Consider the following 15,280-nt stretch of genomic DNA (forward strand, 5'->3'; position numbering starts at 1 on the left):
GCTTCATCCATACTACAACAGTGGATATTGCTTATATGCCTGCTGCTAACTCTAGCAGGCTTGTAACTGTGCATGCATGTCACACGTGTCTGGTGGAACGCCAAACTTTTCATTGAGACAAGGCTGAAACATCCATCCATGGGCGAGTCAGTGCCACGTCTTAATTTGTGCAAAATGAAAAGAGTTATGCTGCACATTCAGCAGGCTGTGGTGTAAAATAGACTCGTTGAAGGGCCATCTTTATTTTATTCTCGTTAATGCCTTCTTTAGTGTGCTTATCAATACACAAGCACCTTTCCCCACTCGTAACGATATAATAATCATTAAGTTATAAACACATTTTACTTGATTTTATTGGTCTTTAACTCGTGACACTTCATTCAAGATACATGGAGTTAACCCTGAGTAAGCCTGCCCAGGTGCAGGTTAGTTCTGGATTTGTTGCCATAGAAATGTACTTGGCTAACTTTGGTCAACTCTGAGTTCAACTCGGGATAACTGGTCGTGGTACCAACTCAGAGTTGACCAAAGTTACCTCGCTAACTCCTCAAACCACATACGTAGTATAGGGCTCAGGACCAGGCCAGTTGTCGAACAACAGTAGTCCCATCACAGAATGAGGTGTAGGTAACCATAACAATTGTGTGTGTTTACGTTTCTGGCCACACCAATGCAGCCCGAATCATAGGCTTATGAAGGGCCCAGCATCACAGCTTGTTGTTGAATGTTCTGTATGTGTCACGGCCTGGCCATAGAGAGGCTTTTATTCTCTATTTTGGTTAGGCCGGGGTGTGACTAGGGTGGGAATTCTAGTTTCTTTATTTCTATTTCTTTGTTTTTGGCCGAGTGTGGATTCCAATCAGAGGCAGCCCTCTACCGTTGACCCTGATTGGGAATCGTAGTTAGGTAGCCTTTTCTCCACCTGTGTTTTGTGGGAAGTTGTTTTCTGTATACTTTATTTGCCTTACAGAACTGTTCGTTTTTTCACTTTGTTCGAGTGTTTTGATCAATAAAAATCATGGACACTTACCACGCTGCGCTTTGGTCCATGCCGTCTGACGAGAGACGTGACAGTATGGCACGTATCCAACTACAGAGTACTGCTTTAGTCAGGGCTTGTTACAGATTATTTAAATTATCATTTTTGTCTGAAACAAATAGTTACACTTCCATGACAATATAAAACCTAAACCTATTGAAACATTAAATCATCTCCATGAGAATGCCATCTTGACAATATGCTAAAGATCTATATTGCACATCACAGAAATGTGAACTTCTGATTAGGTCGCTGAAAAAGAACTAGAGCATTTACAGAAAGCCAAAACCAGCCTGTTTAGTCTAAGACTTTAGATTCAGTTTCTCTAAACCTGTGTGGTAACACTGGGATTAATTTAGTAATATCCTTGCATTAACGTGTTTTTACATAGTAAGAACAGTAGCATAGTTTCCATTGCATGGTAGGCCTTGTGGAGTTTACATAAACGGAATAGTGGTCAGTTCCTGTTCCACGTGTAGAAAAACAAACAAAACTCCATATTGCTATAGTAGTACGTAAACAACACGTCAATACAAACAATGCGGTTACTTTTCTTGTTACGGTATTAGTACTCATGTAGGTCTATAAAGTGTTACCAGAACAATTTAAATGACAGAGTTGGACAACTTGTTGTGAGGAAAGTAATGATATCCCAGGGACCTAGGCCTACAGAACTGACTATTTCTAGTAGCCTATGCAGCAAACCACTTGATTTTGAAAACACCCAAAAGTGACAACACGGCTATTTGCGACTTCTGTTGAATGGATACAATGTTTAATGTGCGGCCTAGTCTGGTTACTTTGTATCGCTAGGCTATATTTCGCAATGTTACAATAACTCGATACATTTTTTCGTAGTAGGGCCAAACTGAACTCAGCAGTCTTACTAGACGAGTTATTTTTTTTAGCACGACTGTTTCGCCAACATCGAACAGATGGCACAACAAAAAGTAATAGCCTAGGTTGCCTACACTCGGCCTACAGCAAATAATATGCATCTGTCAAACAATGTTATTGCTTTAGTATTCGAATGTCCTAAAACGTCTCTCTACCACGTTACAACACGCAGCCCTTAAAATTCAAGCCCAAACCATGCCCAGAGAAGTGTGGTGAACTTTTGTCAGGAGAACTTACCAGCTATCTTCCTCCTTGTCCCTTTTGTGCCTCTTGCTTTCTCCCAGCTGTTGTTGTCCCGTAGGCCTACCTCTAACTAAATTACACAAGTGGCTGAATGCGAAGGTTCAAAAACGCCAGCTGTCGTACAGTGTGCATATGAATTTCTTTAGAAAGAGGGCTGAAACTTTTCTTCTTTAGTTTCTCTTCCTTTCCTCCCTCCACCGCCCCCTTTCTACCAACACAAAAAAGCCACTTCCGCGAACAAATGGTAATGTCATTTGCCTTGGCCGCTAGTGCCACTCAGTTTGTGTGGTTCTCTGCACCTGGCCCGCGGTTGAGCGGCCTTGACAGAAAGGGGTTACGCAAAAATATCATTTCCCACAATAACAATCCAGCCTACGGTTATAACCGAGTAAACTGACATTAAACCACATACACACAGTCTTTATTGAGGCACACATTATTATTTGCATAGTGCAACTGTAATGCCTACGTTATATGCTACAACTTTCTTGACCGAGGAGCACGAGAACAAACCAGGATAGCAGATCATAATGTTTATGATTGGATCACTGAGGCCAAATAATGTTATATTGTATTTTATTATATTCCGTTATTTTCTATTTTATTACACTCAATTATATTCCACATTCCTATATTTTATTCTATCCCATTTTTCAATTAAACTCACCAACTCAACTCTATTCAATTGTTTTTTCTGTCCAATAATAGAATAGGCCCTTATTGAATAGGTAAAATATGATAAATAGCCTATACTCTAGATAATTCCATGAAGCCCAGTCATTTATGCATAGTGAATACTGTTCAATGGAGTCCTCTGCTGGTAGATACCATATTCGCACACGCACACGCACAGCTTAATATTTGTATTTGACAGTACTAGAAAATAAAAACATTTACATTTATGAGACGATCCAGAGCGATTTACAGTAGTGAGGGCTTATTAATTGTACTGGTCCAACGTGTGAATCGAACCTACAACCCAAGCGCCATGCTCTACCAGCTACAAAAGACTGTCTGCATATCTACAAAGGGTACATTCTACCACCTACTTATTGTTTTTCTTATGGTTTATCACACATCAATGTAAGAATTGTAATCTCTGTTGTGGATAGGCTTAAAACACGTGTTTTGCTTGGTCGAGGCTAATATAATAATAATGTTATAATCATAAAATAATATTGTAGGCATACTTCGGGTGTATGTTATCAGGGTCTTGTCTAGAAAGGATAAGGTTGTGACATTTGACATCAAAAGTATTTTTTATTTTAGCTAATCCTAACTCTTTTCCTAACCTTGACCTAGTTCTCATAACCTACTGCTCACGTTATGCTAAACCTACTACGAAAAAAAGTTGTATCACTTCTAGACAAAACATGATATCAGTGGTACACTGCACACCCTGTACTTCCGCTACACAAATAGCGTGGTCAATTTCCGTCCCGCCTTCTTACAGCTCATTGGCTTTTTGGATTCAGAGATGGCACTTTATTGCTCCTGATTGGCTCGCCAGAGCCACCCAGTGTTTGAAGGGCATGCAGTTTGTCGGCTAATACATAACGAGGACGTATGCGACTTTAGGGTAAGCACTTGTCTGTTGATTACACAGGTTATCAAACACATTATTGTTGCTATCTATTGTCACAGCAGATATACATTATAATCAGTAGAAAGGGTATTACGTTGCCATTAAACTAATGATCATGTTTACATTCAGACGTTGCGCAGGGGGTATCTAGCTAGCTGTTAGCCTATGATGTCTAATCAAATATGGTGGATAAATGAAGATATCTTACGCAGGCCGTTTACCTTTGAAAACAGTTGTCATAGTTCCGGTCTGCTTTAGGGATAGCAGCTGGATCTGGTTTGCTTAGTTCATTGACCTAATATGAACCGTCAAAAAATTTGCGAGTATGATGTCTCGCTTCCTTTTCTGTCTCTGGTCCTATGCAATGGTTGCGGATGGGGCTGGCTTGTTCCTCGCCGAGTGACCGTGGTGAAATCACCCTTTACTCTAGATAGGCAGGTGGCTTATAACTACAGCAGACGTTTAGCTTGAACTTAGACAGCAACATACATTTCAGCCACCATAACTTCAAGTTAATGCTTGGATTTCAAATAGAATAGGTTGCTAACTGGACAATCATTTATGGTGAAATCCTGTGTAACACTCCTCTGATCTACCCTCCCGTCTTATGCAAATAAGATGACAAACAGCTGTTCTCCTTATTGGTGTCCAATGACTACATTTTGATCTTATTGGAACAAGTATGTACAGCATTCTCCCCTTCTTTCTCCCTCTACTACTTCATAAGTCACCCTCCATGTCTCTCTCCCTCCCTCTCTCCTTCCCTGCCTCCCTCTCTAGTTGGTTCTCTTCCCCCACTCTTTCTGTCTCAGGCCTGGATGCTGCAGGCTGTGTCCAGGCTGAGTAGAGCAGCGGTGCGTGTGAGGAGAGTGGCCGCCCAGGTCCAGGTCACCACTGTAACCATGGCCCAGAATCACCAGAGCTGCGGTACCTCCTGTCAACAGAATGGGGGTGCTGTCACAGCAGCCATCCTCATCATCGGGGACGAGATACTCAAGGTGATACTGGAGATGGGGGCTTGCTACTAGAGGTCGACCGATTAATCAGAGTGGCCGATTAATTAGGGCCGATTTCAAGTTTTCATTACTATTTTTGGGCGCCAATTTTGCTTATTTTTTTATTATAATATATTTTTTAATACCTTTTTATTTAACTAGGCAAGTCAGTTAAGAACACATTCTTATTTTCAATGACGGTGGGTTAACTGCCTTGTTCAGGGGCAGAACGACAGATTTTCACCTTGTCAGCTCGGGGAATCCAATCTTGCAACCTGCCTCTCGTTGCACTCCACAAGGCCTGTTACGCGAATGCAGTAGAATCCAAGGTAAGTTACTAGCTAGCGTTAAACTTATAAAAAACAATTAATCAATCATAATCACTAGTTAACTACACATGGTTGATGATATTACTAGTTTATCTAGCGTGTCCTGCGTGGCATATAATCGATGCAACGCTGGGGGATGATTTAACAAATGCACATTTGCGAAAAAAGCACAATCGTTGGATAAGTGTACCTAACCATAAACACCAATGCTTTCTTAAAATCAATACACAGAAGTATATATTTTTAAACCTGCATATTTAACTAAAATAAATCCAGGTTAGCAGACAATATTAACCAGGTGAAATTGTGTCACTTCTCTTGCGTTCATTGCACGCAGAGTCAGGGAATATGCAACAGTTTGGGCAGCCTGGCTCATCGTGAACCAATTTGCCAGAATTTTACATAATTATGACATAACATTGAAGGTTGTGCAATGTAACAGCAATATTTAGACTTAGGGATGCCACCCGTTAGATAAAATACGGAACGGTTCCACATTTCACTGAAAGAATAAACGTTTTGTTTTTGAAATGATAGTTTCCGGATTCGACCATATTAATGACCAAAGGCTCGTATTTCTGCGTGTTATGTTATAATTAAGTCTATGATTCGATAGAGCAGTCTGACTGAGCGATGGCAGTCTGACTGTTACACTGGCAATACTATAGTGCCTAAAAGAATATCCAAAAGTCAAAGGTATATGAAATACAAATGGTATAGAGAGAAATAGTCCAATAAATACTATATTAACTACAACCGATAACCTCTTACCTTGGAATATTGAAGTCTCATGTTAAAAAGAACCACCAACTTTCATATGTTCTCATGTTCTGAGCAAGGACCTCAAACGTTAGCTTTTTCACATGGCACATATTGCACTTTTACTTCTCCAACACTTTGTTTTTGCATTATTTAAACCAAATTGAACATGTTTCATTATTTATTTGAGGCTAAATAGATTTTTATTGATGTATTATATTAAGTTAAAATGTGTTCATTCAGTATTGTTGTACTTGTCATTATTACAAATAAATAAATAAAAATCGGCCGATTTTAATCGGCATCGGCTTTTTTTTGGTCCTCCAATAATCGGTATCGGTGGTGAAAAATCATGATCGGTCGACCTCTACTTGGTACTGAGTGGAATATGCCTGATCTCTGAAAAGAAACTCCTCCCTAAGTCCCTATCTCCCTCCCTCTACCCCCCCCACTCTCTCTCAGGGTCACACGGTGGACACTAACAGCGCCTTCCTGTTGCGAGCTCTGAGGAAGCTGGGAGTGTGTGTCCAGCGTGTCACAGTAATCCCAGACCAGCAGGAGGTCATCTCTAAGGAGGTGGCCCTCCTGGCCCCACAGTACACACACCTGCTCACCTCTGGGGGAATAGGCCCCACCCACGACGACGTCACCTTCGAGGGTGTTGCCATGGCGTTCGAGGAGGAACTGCATGCCCACCCGGAGCTGACCCGTTTGGTGGAGGAGTTCTTTGGGGTGGTGGATAGGGAGAATGCAGCCATGAAGCTAGCCATGGTCCCCCGCTCGGCCAAGCTCAACTACGGCACTGACCCTCAGACTGGACAGCCACTACGCTACCCACTGGTCAGTGGCTAACTACTGTTAAACAAAAAATATATTTTGGTATTTTTTCCTCATTAGTCCACTGTTGATACAGTCCCTAAATGTTTTGAATGTTAGCAGTCAAGTCAAGATATTGGACTTTCAAGAAGTAAAGCGTCACTTGCCACATCATCATTATGATGCAAAATGCATCATCTGACTCCTTTAACATGTAAGGGATAAACGCCCACGTTCTGTACATTACCTTGGAAACAACGGACGGCAGAGCGGGATGAGGCGGAGCCAACTAGCTACAGAAACACAGTCCCGACCTCTGCAGCCGAATAACAGCAAAGTTTATTTTGTTTAAGCTGTTTATCCCGCTTATACCACATTTGTCAATGAAAACAATACTAAGCACACATTTACCGGTAGAAATAAAATGTTTTTGTTGATATTTTCACTTATATAAGAAAATTCATACTCCTATTTTGGTTGCTACAGACTCAACCCAGTGGTTCGTTATGATTAGTTCGATATTTATGGACGTGACCCAGTTGTTTGTTCTTTGTCCCGTTGCCATGCTCACTGCCAACGTTCTTATCCCTTGCTTACTAGCTAGCCAGCTAGCTATGGCTAACACAGTCACAAACTTTTCAGCCAGAATAACAGCAAAGTAGATGTTTTCTAGGGACATTCATTTGAATTAATCGATAACAATGAGCTGGTAATGCCCGACTTTGCCTTTGTTTGCCTTCTCGTCAGGACACCCGACACTGTTCATTACGAGGAGATAGCATTGCATATCAAACACTAGGCTAGAAGCTAGCTACAGTGGGGCAAAAAAGTATTTAGTCAGCCACCAATTGTGCAAGTTCTCCCACTTAAAAAGATGAGAGAGGCCTGTAATTTTCATCATAGGTACACTTCAACTATGACAGACAAAATGAGAAAAAAAATCCAGAAAATCACATTGTAGGATTTTCTATGAATTTATTTGCAAATTTTGGTGGAAAATAAGTATTTGGTGACTGACAAAGAAGCAAGATTTCTGGCTCTCACAGACCTGTAACTTCTTCTTTAAGAGGCTCCTCTTTCCTCCACTCGTTATCAGTATAAAAGACACCTGTCCACAACCTCAAACAGTCACACTCCAAACTCCACTATGGCCAAAACCAAAGAGCTGTCAAAGGACATCAGAAACAAAATTGTAGACCTGCACCAGGCTGGGAAGACTGAATCTGCAATAGGTAAGCAGCTTGGTTTGAAGAAATCAACTGTGGGAGCAATTATTAGGAAATGGAAGACATACAAGACCACTGATAATCTCCCTCGATCTGGGGCTCCACGCAAGATCTCACCCTGTGGGGTCAAAATGATCACAAGAACGGTGAGCAAAAATCCCAGAACCACACTGGGGGACCTAGTGAATGACCTGCAGAGAGCTGGGACCAAAGTAAGAAAGCCTACCATCAGTAACACACTACGCCGCCAGGGACTCAAATCCTGCAGTGCCAGACGTGTCCCCCTGCTTAAGCCAGTACATGTCCAGGCCCGTCTGAAGTTTGCTAGAGCGCATTTGGATGATCCAGAAGAAGATTGGGAGAATGTCATATGGTCAGATGAAACCAAAATATAACTTTTTGGTAAAAACTCAACTCGTCGTGTTTGGAGGACAAAGAATGCTGAGTTGCATCCAAAGAACATCATACCTACTGTGAAGCATGGGGGTGGAAACATCATACTTTGGGGCTGTTTTTCTGCAAAGGGACCAGGACGACTGATCCGTGTAAAGGAAAGAATGAATGGGGCCGTGTATCGTTAGATTTTGAGTGAAAACCTCCTTCCATCAGCAAGGGCATTGAAGATGAAATGTGGCTGGGTCTTTCAGCATGACAATGATCCCAAACACACCGCCCGGGCAATGAAGGAGTGGCTTCGTAAGAAGCATTTCAAGGCCCTGGAGTGGCCTAGCCAGTCTCCAGATCTCAACCCCATAGAAAATCTTTGGAGGGAGTTGAAAGTCCGTGTTGCCCAGCAACAGCCCCAAAACATCACTGCTCTAGAGGAGATCTGCATGGAGGAATGGGCCAAAATACCAGCAACAGTGTGTGAAAACCTTGTGAAGACTTACAGAAAACGTTTGACCTCTGTCATTGCCAACAAAGGGTATATAACAAAATATTGAGAAACTTTTGTTATTGACCAAATACTTATTTTCCACCATCATTTGCAAATAAATTTATTAAAAATCCTACAATGTGATTTTCTGTATTTTTTTTTCTCATTTTGTCTGTCATGGTTGAATGGTCATGGTTGTACCTATGATGCAAATTACAGGCCTCTCTCATCTTTTTAAGTGGGAGAACTTGCACAATTGGTGGCTGACTAAATACTTTTTTGCCCCACTGTAAATAGTTTGTTGCTGGCATACCTGCCAATATGACAACCAAATAAAATAAATACCAGTTGCTGAAAACAGATAGAAACATGTGGCAGGATTTGACAGCATGGCGCCACTTGTGTCATGACTGCAAAAGTAGGGCCCAATGTTCCCTCAAAACATTTTTTGGCACTCAGCATTTCACCTCTGCTGAGTGCAAACTTGAATGTTGTGAAAATTCTGTGCAACATCCAGCGCATGTGAAGACTGAGGCTGTACCTGCTTTAAGTTACAGTTTCAGACAGTGGTCAACTAGGCTACTGTGGCTATTTGATCATAATGTTGTCCTACCAGAGTGGCATACCATCAAAAACAATGGAGAAAATGCATCCCATAATATTTGTACATGGAAATAGCTGTTCTATCAGCCTATAGTAGCAGCCGATGTGTGGTGCTCAATGTAGTTCTACTTTCCATGACACTTTTGAAAAAACATGACGGGCTTGACATGAAGGTGACTGAAAATGTTGTTTGATGCAAGAAACCACTTCACAAAATAAAATGCATTATTATTCCCATACCATTATTACAGAGAATTAAACAAATTATGCTGCCCTCTGCCTATTGGCTACTTAGCTTATTCAAGCCGGTCTCAAAATACAACACTGCCCCTTTTTAAGACAAAAAAAAGCTCTTTACCTGACTTGCATCTCAAAGATGGCTAGACATGTACACATTTTGTGCTCTTGTAGAAAACAACCACTCCGCCATTGCTGACTACAAATGATCTATAACTGGACTAATAACTCAACTAGCGGAGGATATGAACAAATGTGCACAAGTGGCTAAAGGCAGCTCACACTTTTGATCTCAAAACAAGCTCATCTACTCACGACTGCTTATGCTGTAACCAGTCCAGTTCAAAGTGAATGGCACAGATCCATATATGGAAAACAAAACAGGATAACGACGCACACTGCTGCTCATGCTCCCAGGTGATTTATTTATAACGACGTTCCCTTAAGTCTTCATCGGGCTTCCATATCCCATGTGGGGGTGGAAGGTCCTAAATATAGGGGCAGTACTCAGTGACATCACTTAGTGGAACTGTTTGGGAGCAGTGTGCAGCGTTTTCCATAAATTCACCTGCGAAAAGTACCTGGATGTGCGTATGTTCTTCCGCTTTTGTACAGATCCATATATGGCAATGGTCTATTTGCATATAGACTACTGCTGCTCTGATTGGTTATGCCACAGGTCTGTGTAGAGTAAGGACTGAGTTGTGCATGTCAATTCAACAGAATCCTACTCCGATGTGTTCTGCCTAACAAAAAATCTCTTGCGTAGTTATTAGTTTTGGATACTAAGTATGTTGCATTGAAAGTGGCTAATATTGTGTTGATTCAATCACCATTCCCACAGTAAAGGGAAACATTCATAGTGTTAACTAAGTGGGAAAAATACTAGAAAGTTAATTGAAATTCAATTTCGTGCTTCTCTGTGCAGACTGATATTTCTACTGTGTCGCGCCTGTGCACACGCACAGTTTAGAGGAAACATTGGTATTGTCCAGAGAGATTCATGTTCATCACTCACCACGTTAGGTCATCAGATGCTAAAAAAAATGTCTCTGCAAAAACAAATCAATGCCAGCTAGCAAAGTTTTTTTTCTTTCTCGTTGGACCTGCGTTTACAGTTTATCCAATTTCAGTTTGTGTAGTTGTTGGTGTAGCTTCCTGTAACAAGTACGGTCTACATGTGTAGGCATATATTGCGCACTGATTGCAAGGCGTCCCGATATCTTTTCCAACTCTCCAGTTATCTGGTTTTAATGTCCATTCTAGAATGCCCTTCTAGCCAATCAGAAATGACTATTCAACAACGCTGTGGTGTAACATGATATCATGTAGAAAACATGAACATTCTACCTGATGGTCAGTGTCTGAAACCAGGTAAAATATATTTTAATGATAGGAGATATGAGTGCGTTGGAGCCACCGGCTTTAAGAGTCTGGAGATGCTTGATGTCATGCTGGTCGTGGTTCTGACTCCGTCTCTGACATTCCCAGGTGAGTGTGCGTAACGTCTACATCTTCCCTGGGATCCCGTCTCTGTTGGAGAGAGCCTTCAACGGTCTGGAGCACCTGTTCGCTGGCTCAGGGACCACCTTCCACACACGAGAGGTGAGGTGACCAACCGTCTGACTCCACTACAATAAGGTCGACAGGAGGTTTTCAACATGCAGACAAACATCGCTTCACTCCTGGGCCTGGAGACCCACAGGGTGTGCAGGCTTGTGTTCCATCTCAGATTTAACACATCTGACTTAAGTTATGGACTAATCATCAAGACCTTGATGAGCTGAATCAGCTGTGTTTGTGCTGGGCTGGAGCAAAGCCTGCACAGGACCACTGTTGCAATGGATGCCTACTATAATGTTATGTATTACCCGTGTTGTGTTGTAGGTGTTTGTGGATGCAGACGAGGCGTTGATCGCCCCGGTGCTGACCCGCCTGCAGGCGGGCTGGGGGAAGAGGGTGGCTCTGGGCTCCTACCCTGACTGGCTCAGTAACTACCACCGGGTCAGGCTGGTGCTGGATTCAGACAGCTCTGAGGAGGTGGAGAAGGCCCGGGCTCAGCTGCTGGAGGAGATGCCCAAAGGCAGTGTGGTTCCCCTGGTCACGGACCCTGTGTCCATCGCTACTGAGGAGGTCTACACACTGGCCAACAGCGGTGTGTGTGTGTGTGTGTGTGTGTGTGTGAGAGAGAGAGCAAAGGAGGGAGGGGTGGTGGAGGGACGGACAGCTAGAGTACCCATAAAAAAAATCACTGACTACATTTCCCATGACCCCAACTGTCTGTATGAACGCCATCTCCCATAGGCACGCCGCTGGGTGATAAAGTGGCAAACGCTCTGAAGACCATAGAGTCTGCTCTGGATCAGTATTCGGCAGGGGAGATCTGTGTGGGCTTCAATGGAGGCAAAGACTGCACTGCTCTACTACATCTATATTACGCTGCACTGAAACGGTGAGAGAGAGAAAGACAGTTTTCTGTCTACACAGAATGAAGGAATGAGACGATATGTGACTTTTAACCCATATTGTGTTCTCCGTCTGAATTGATTGTTTACTGGGAAAATCTACCTCGTATTTATTCTCTCGTTCTCCCCCTCCCTCACAGGCGGTATCCGGAGGGTAAGGACAAGGTAAAGGCTCTGTACATTCGCATCGTCTCTCCCTTCCCAGAGATGGAGAGATTCCTCCAGGACACAATAAAGAGGTAAGCTATCGGTTAGCGTTAGCATCTCTAGGTCGTTTCCTCAATCCCTATATACTGCACCTCTGTTAGCTATGTACTTTTTTTCTGTCCCCAACAGGTCTGTGTATGGTTGTAGCTTCATCTGCATTGCATCTTTGAGTTTGAGCAAAACTCTGATAATAAAATGTATTACAGTATTATTATACAGAGACTTTGGCTCACTATTTAGCAGAGCTCCATCCTGTCTCCCATAGGTATGACCTGGAGATTTTCTCAGTGGAGGGCAGTATTCGGCAGGCATTGAGTGAGGTACAGGAGAGGAGGCCGGAGCTGAGAGCTGTGTGTATGGGCACCAGGAGGAGTGACCCCTACTCACACACACTCACACCCATGTGTCTCACTGACCCTGGATGGCCGGACTACATGAGGGTCAACCCCCTGCTGGTGAGACATGATGCTTACAATGTTCCCTTTCTGAGGGTGTGTGTGAGATATACTTCTAATGCTCTCTCTTCCTCCCTCTCTTTCTCATTCTCTCTCTTGTCTCCCCCCTCTTGTCTCCCTCCCTCTCTCTGTGTCTCTCTCTCCCCCTTCTTTCTTGGTTTCTCTCCCTCCCTCTCTCTCTGTCTCCATCAGGACTGGACGTATCATGATATCTGGTCATTCCTGAGGACTCTATATGTGCCCTACTGTATTCTGTATGATAAAGGGTAAGAAGACATACACACCTTAATCAAGCATGTCCTCTGTTTGCTCTCACTGTCTACTCCCCCGTCCTAGTCTCTGACTGAGTCCTCTGTCCGTCTCCTGACAGGTACACCTCATTGGGCAGCATGGACAACACATGCCGAAACCCCGCCCTCCAAGTGGTGGATGGGAGGGGCGTGAGCCGCTATAGACCTGCCCACCACTTGGAGAATGAGGAAATGGAGCGCGACTCACGTGAATGATGTCACTTCCTTGTTTGTAACGTCATGTCCTGATCTTTTATCCGCCCTTCCTGTTTGGGGCTCCAGGTAAGAGATGCTTGTAGGGACAGACCTAGGATCAGCATATCCTCCTCAAATCCCAACCTTAACCATTAGAGGAAGGAAGTGGAGAGTGAAAGAAAGAGGGAACAGATTGAGGAAAGTGGAACAGACAAAGAACCAGAGACTGATCGCAGAATGAGTGAATTTTGAAGGAAAAGTGTGTGTTTCTGAATGGAAAACATGTGCCTGAGTGTATGTCTGAGTGGCTTAGAATCTAAAGATATGGATTTACATGGTTTGTAATAAAATATCAATCTGTCACAAGTTTACTTATTGATTAATTATTGGCAAAAGATTGTGAAGGTGCTGATGAGAGAGGGGGAGGGAGAGTAATTATTCTGTTGTACATTTTAACAATATTCCTCTGTTCACGGTTTTACACGACAAACACCTTCCTAATATTGAGTTGCACCCCCCCTTTTCCCTCAGAACTGCCTCAATTTGTTGGGGCAAGGACTTTACAAGGTGTCAAGCGTTCCACAGGGATGCTGGCCATGTGGACTTCAATGCTTCCCACAGTTGTGTTAAGTTGGCTGGATGTCCTTTGGGTAGTGGACCATTTTTGATAAACAGGAAACTGTTCTTAACACTCAAACCAGGGCGCCTGGCACTACCATACCCTGTTCAAAGGCACTTCAATATTTACTCTTGCCCATTCACCCTTTGAATGCACACATACACAATCTGTCTCAAGTCTTAAAATCCTTCTTTAACCTGTCTCCTCCCCTTCATCTAAACTGATTGAAGTGGATTTAACATGTGACATCAATACAGGATCATAGCTTTCACCTGGTCAGTCCATGTCATGGAAAGAGGCACATGGGAAGTGCCGGGAGACGAATGAGGCGGCGCAAAATTGGCACAGCGTCGTCTGGATTAGGGGAGGGTTTGGCCCAGCGTCGTCTGGATTAGGGGAGGGTTTGGCCCAGCGTCGTCTGGATTAGGGGAGGGTTTGGCCCAGCGTCGTCTGGATTAGGGGAGGGTTTGGCCCAGCGTCGTCCGGATTAGGGGAGGGTTTATTTTATCAGATCCTTTTTAGCCAACATCTGCATAGCGCTTGTTTTGGCCGTGTCGGCGGTGGAACTGCATTAGGGTGGCAGGTAGCCTAGCAGTTAAAGCATTGGAACAGTCACTGAAAGGTTGTTGGTTCAGAAAAATCTGTCTGTGCCCTTGAGTAAAGCGCTTTAACCTTAATTGCTCCTGTAAATTGCTCTGGATAAGAGCATCAGCTAAATGACTAAAATGTAAATCCACAAGCAGCTCCTGGCATTACACCTAAAGTTGACATTGTCATTGGCTGCACAGAGCCGCATTAACAGAAATCCCATGCAGATTTGTTGGAACACTGGAGTGTGAGATGTAGGTTAATCTACACCTTGATTAGGATGATAGAAAACCTCATTTCATTTCATGATTTTTCAATTTGAGCATGACTATTTCTATATAGCCTACACTTTTTGGTTCTGAACTTCTAACGTGAGTGGGGTGGGGGTGTGGCTTCGTGACAATGATCGCAAGAGCAGCTGTTCACTGTTTTTAACTGGTCCAACCCAGCTCCACCTCCAACATGCCAAAACATCAGCTATGCAGGTGTCTGCTATCGCTTGATGTGATTTCATCCATATGGGCCTTAATGTATAGTATATGGTGCAATCTAAAAAGAACCTACAGCTACTGCAAAGTAGTCTAATCTACATTGAAACAGGCATGCATCTATGATACCACAACAAAGACATACCCATAGAGATTCTATTGCATTACAAGAGGGGCTATGTCATAAACCCTCAAAGTTCCAGAATATTGTTATATAATGACTGTATAATTAGGCCTACAATTTATGTAGGTTTTATACATATTTTCTGTATATCTTCCAAAATGTATGCAAACAGACCATAAATGTTTCAATGTTTGTTTTTTTGGAAAGCTGTGTGTTATTATGTGATGCCTTTATTCATACTTG

The 15,280-nt window shown here is 42.9% G+C and overlaps 2 protein-coding genes across 5 annotated transcripts in view; one reads left to right on the top strand and one right to left on the bottom strand.

Annotated features, from left to right (window-relative positions):
- The window catches only part of LOC110520788 (SHC-transforming protein 1), a 35,820-nt gene extending 33,240 nt beyond the window's left edge, over positions 1-2,580 (bottom strand). The window contains exon 1 of one of the 3 annotated variants that reach the window (XM_090223731.1): positions 2,174-2,580. The gene's annotated coding sequence lies outside the window, so the exon portion shown is untranslated. The remainder of the gene's footprint in view (positions 1-2,173) is intronic. The other 2 variants (XM_090223736.1, XM_090223722.1) reach the window with 2 other exon arrangements.
- A 1,050-nt stretch (positions 2,581-3,630) lies between these two features.
- On the top strand, positions 3,631-13,584 carry LOC110508507 (bifunctional FAD diphosphatase/FAD synthase). Of its 2 annotated transcripts, XM_090223742.1 has the most exons (11): positions 3,688-3,758; positions 4,545-4,762; positions 4,982-5,088; positions 6,310-6,687; positions 11,098-11,211; positions 11,494-11,761; positions 11,911-12,058; positions 12,212-12,310; positions 12,544-12,733; positions 12,926-12,999; positions 13,104-13,584. In XM_090223742.1, the coding sequence occupies exons 4-11, from the start codon at positions 6,514-6,516 to the stop codon at positions 13,237-13,239; spliced, it is 1,203 nt and encodes a 400-aa protein (XP_090079868.1). In that variant the 5' UTR covers positions 3,688-3,758; positions 4,545-4,762; positions 4,982-5,088; positions 6,310-6,513; the 3' UTR covers positions 13,240-13,584. The 2 variants fall into 2 exon arrangements, with proteins under 2 accessions (XP_021444746.3, XP_090079868.1); XM_021589071.3 differs by lacking the exon at positions 4,982-5,088 and having other exon boundaries at positions 3,631-3,758.
- Positions 13,585-15,280: the final 1,696 nt, after the last annotated feature.

The sequence above is a fragment of the Oncorhynchus mykiss genome, chromosome 3, assembly GCF_057628025.1.
Source record: "Oncorhynchus mykiss isolate SJ-2025 chromosome 3, ASM5762802v1, whole genome shotgun sequence".
Lineage (NCBI taxonomy): Eukaryota > Metazoa > Chordata > Actinopteri > Salmoniformes > Salmonidae > Oncorhynchus > Oncorhynchus mykiss.

Coding starts and splice junctions, on each gene's coding strand:
- LOC110508507 (XM_021589071.3), top strand. CDS start 4,583: ATGCTGCAGGCTGTGTCCAGGCTGAGTAGAGCAGCGGTGCGTGTGAGG. Junction 11,212..11,493: donor CCACCTTCCACACACGAGAG/GTGAGGTGACCA, acceptor GTTGTGTTGTAG/GTGTTTGTGGATGCAGACGA. Junction 12,734..12,925: donor TGAGGGTCAACCCCCTGCTG/GTGAGACATGAT, acceptor TGTCTCCATCAG/GACTGGACGTATCATGATAT.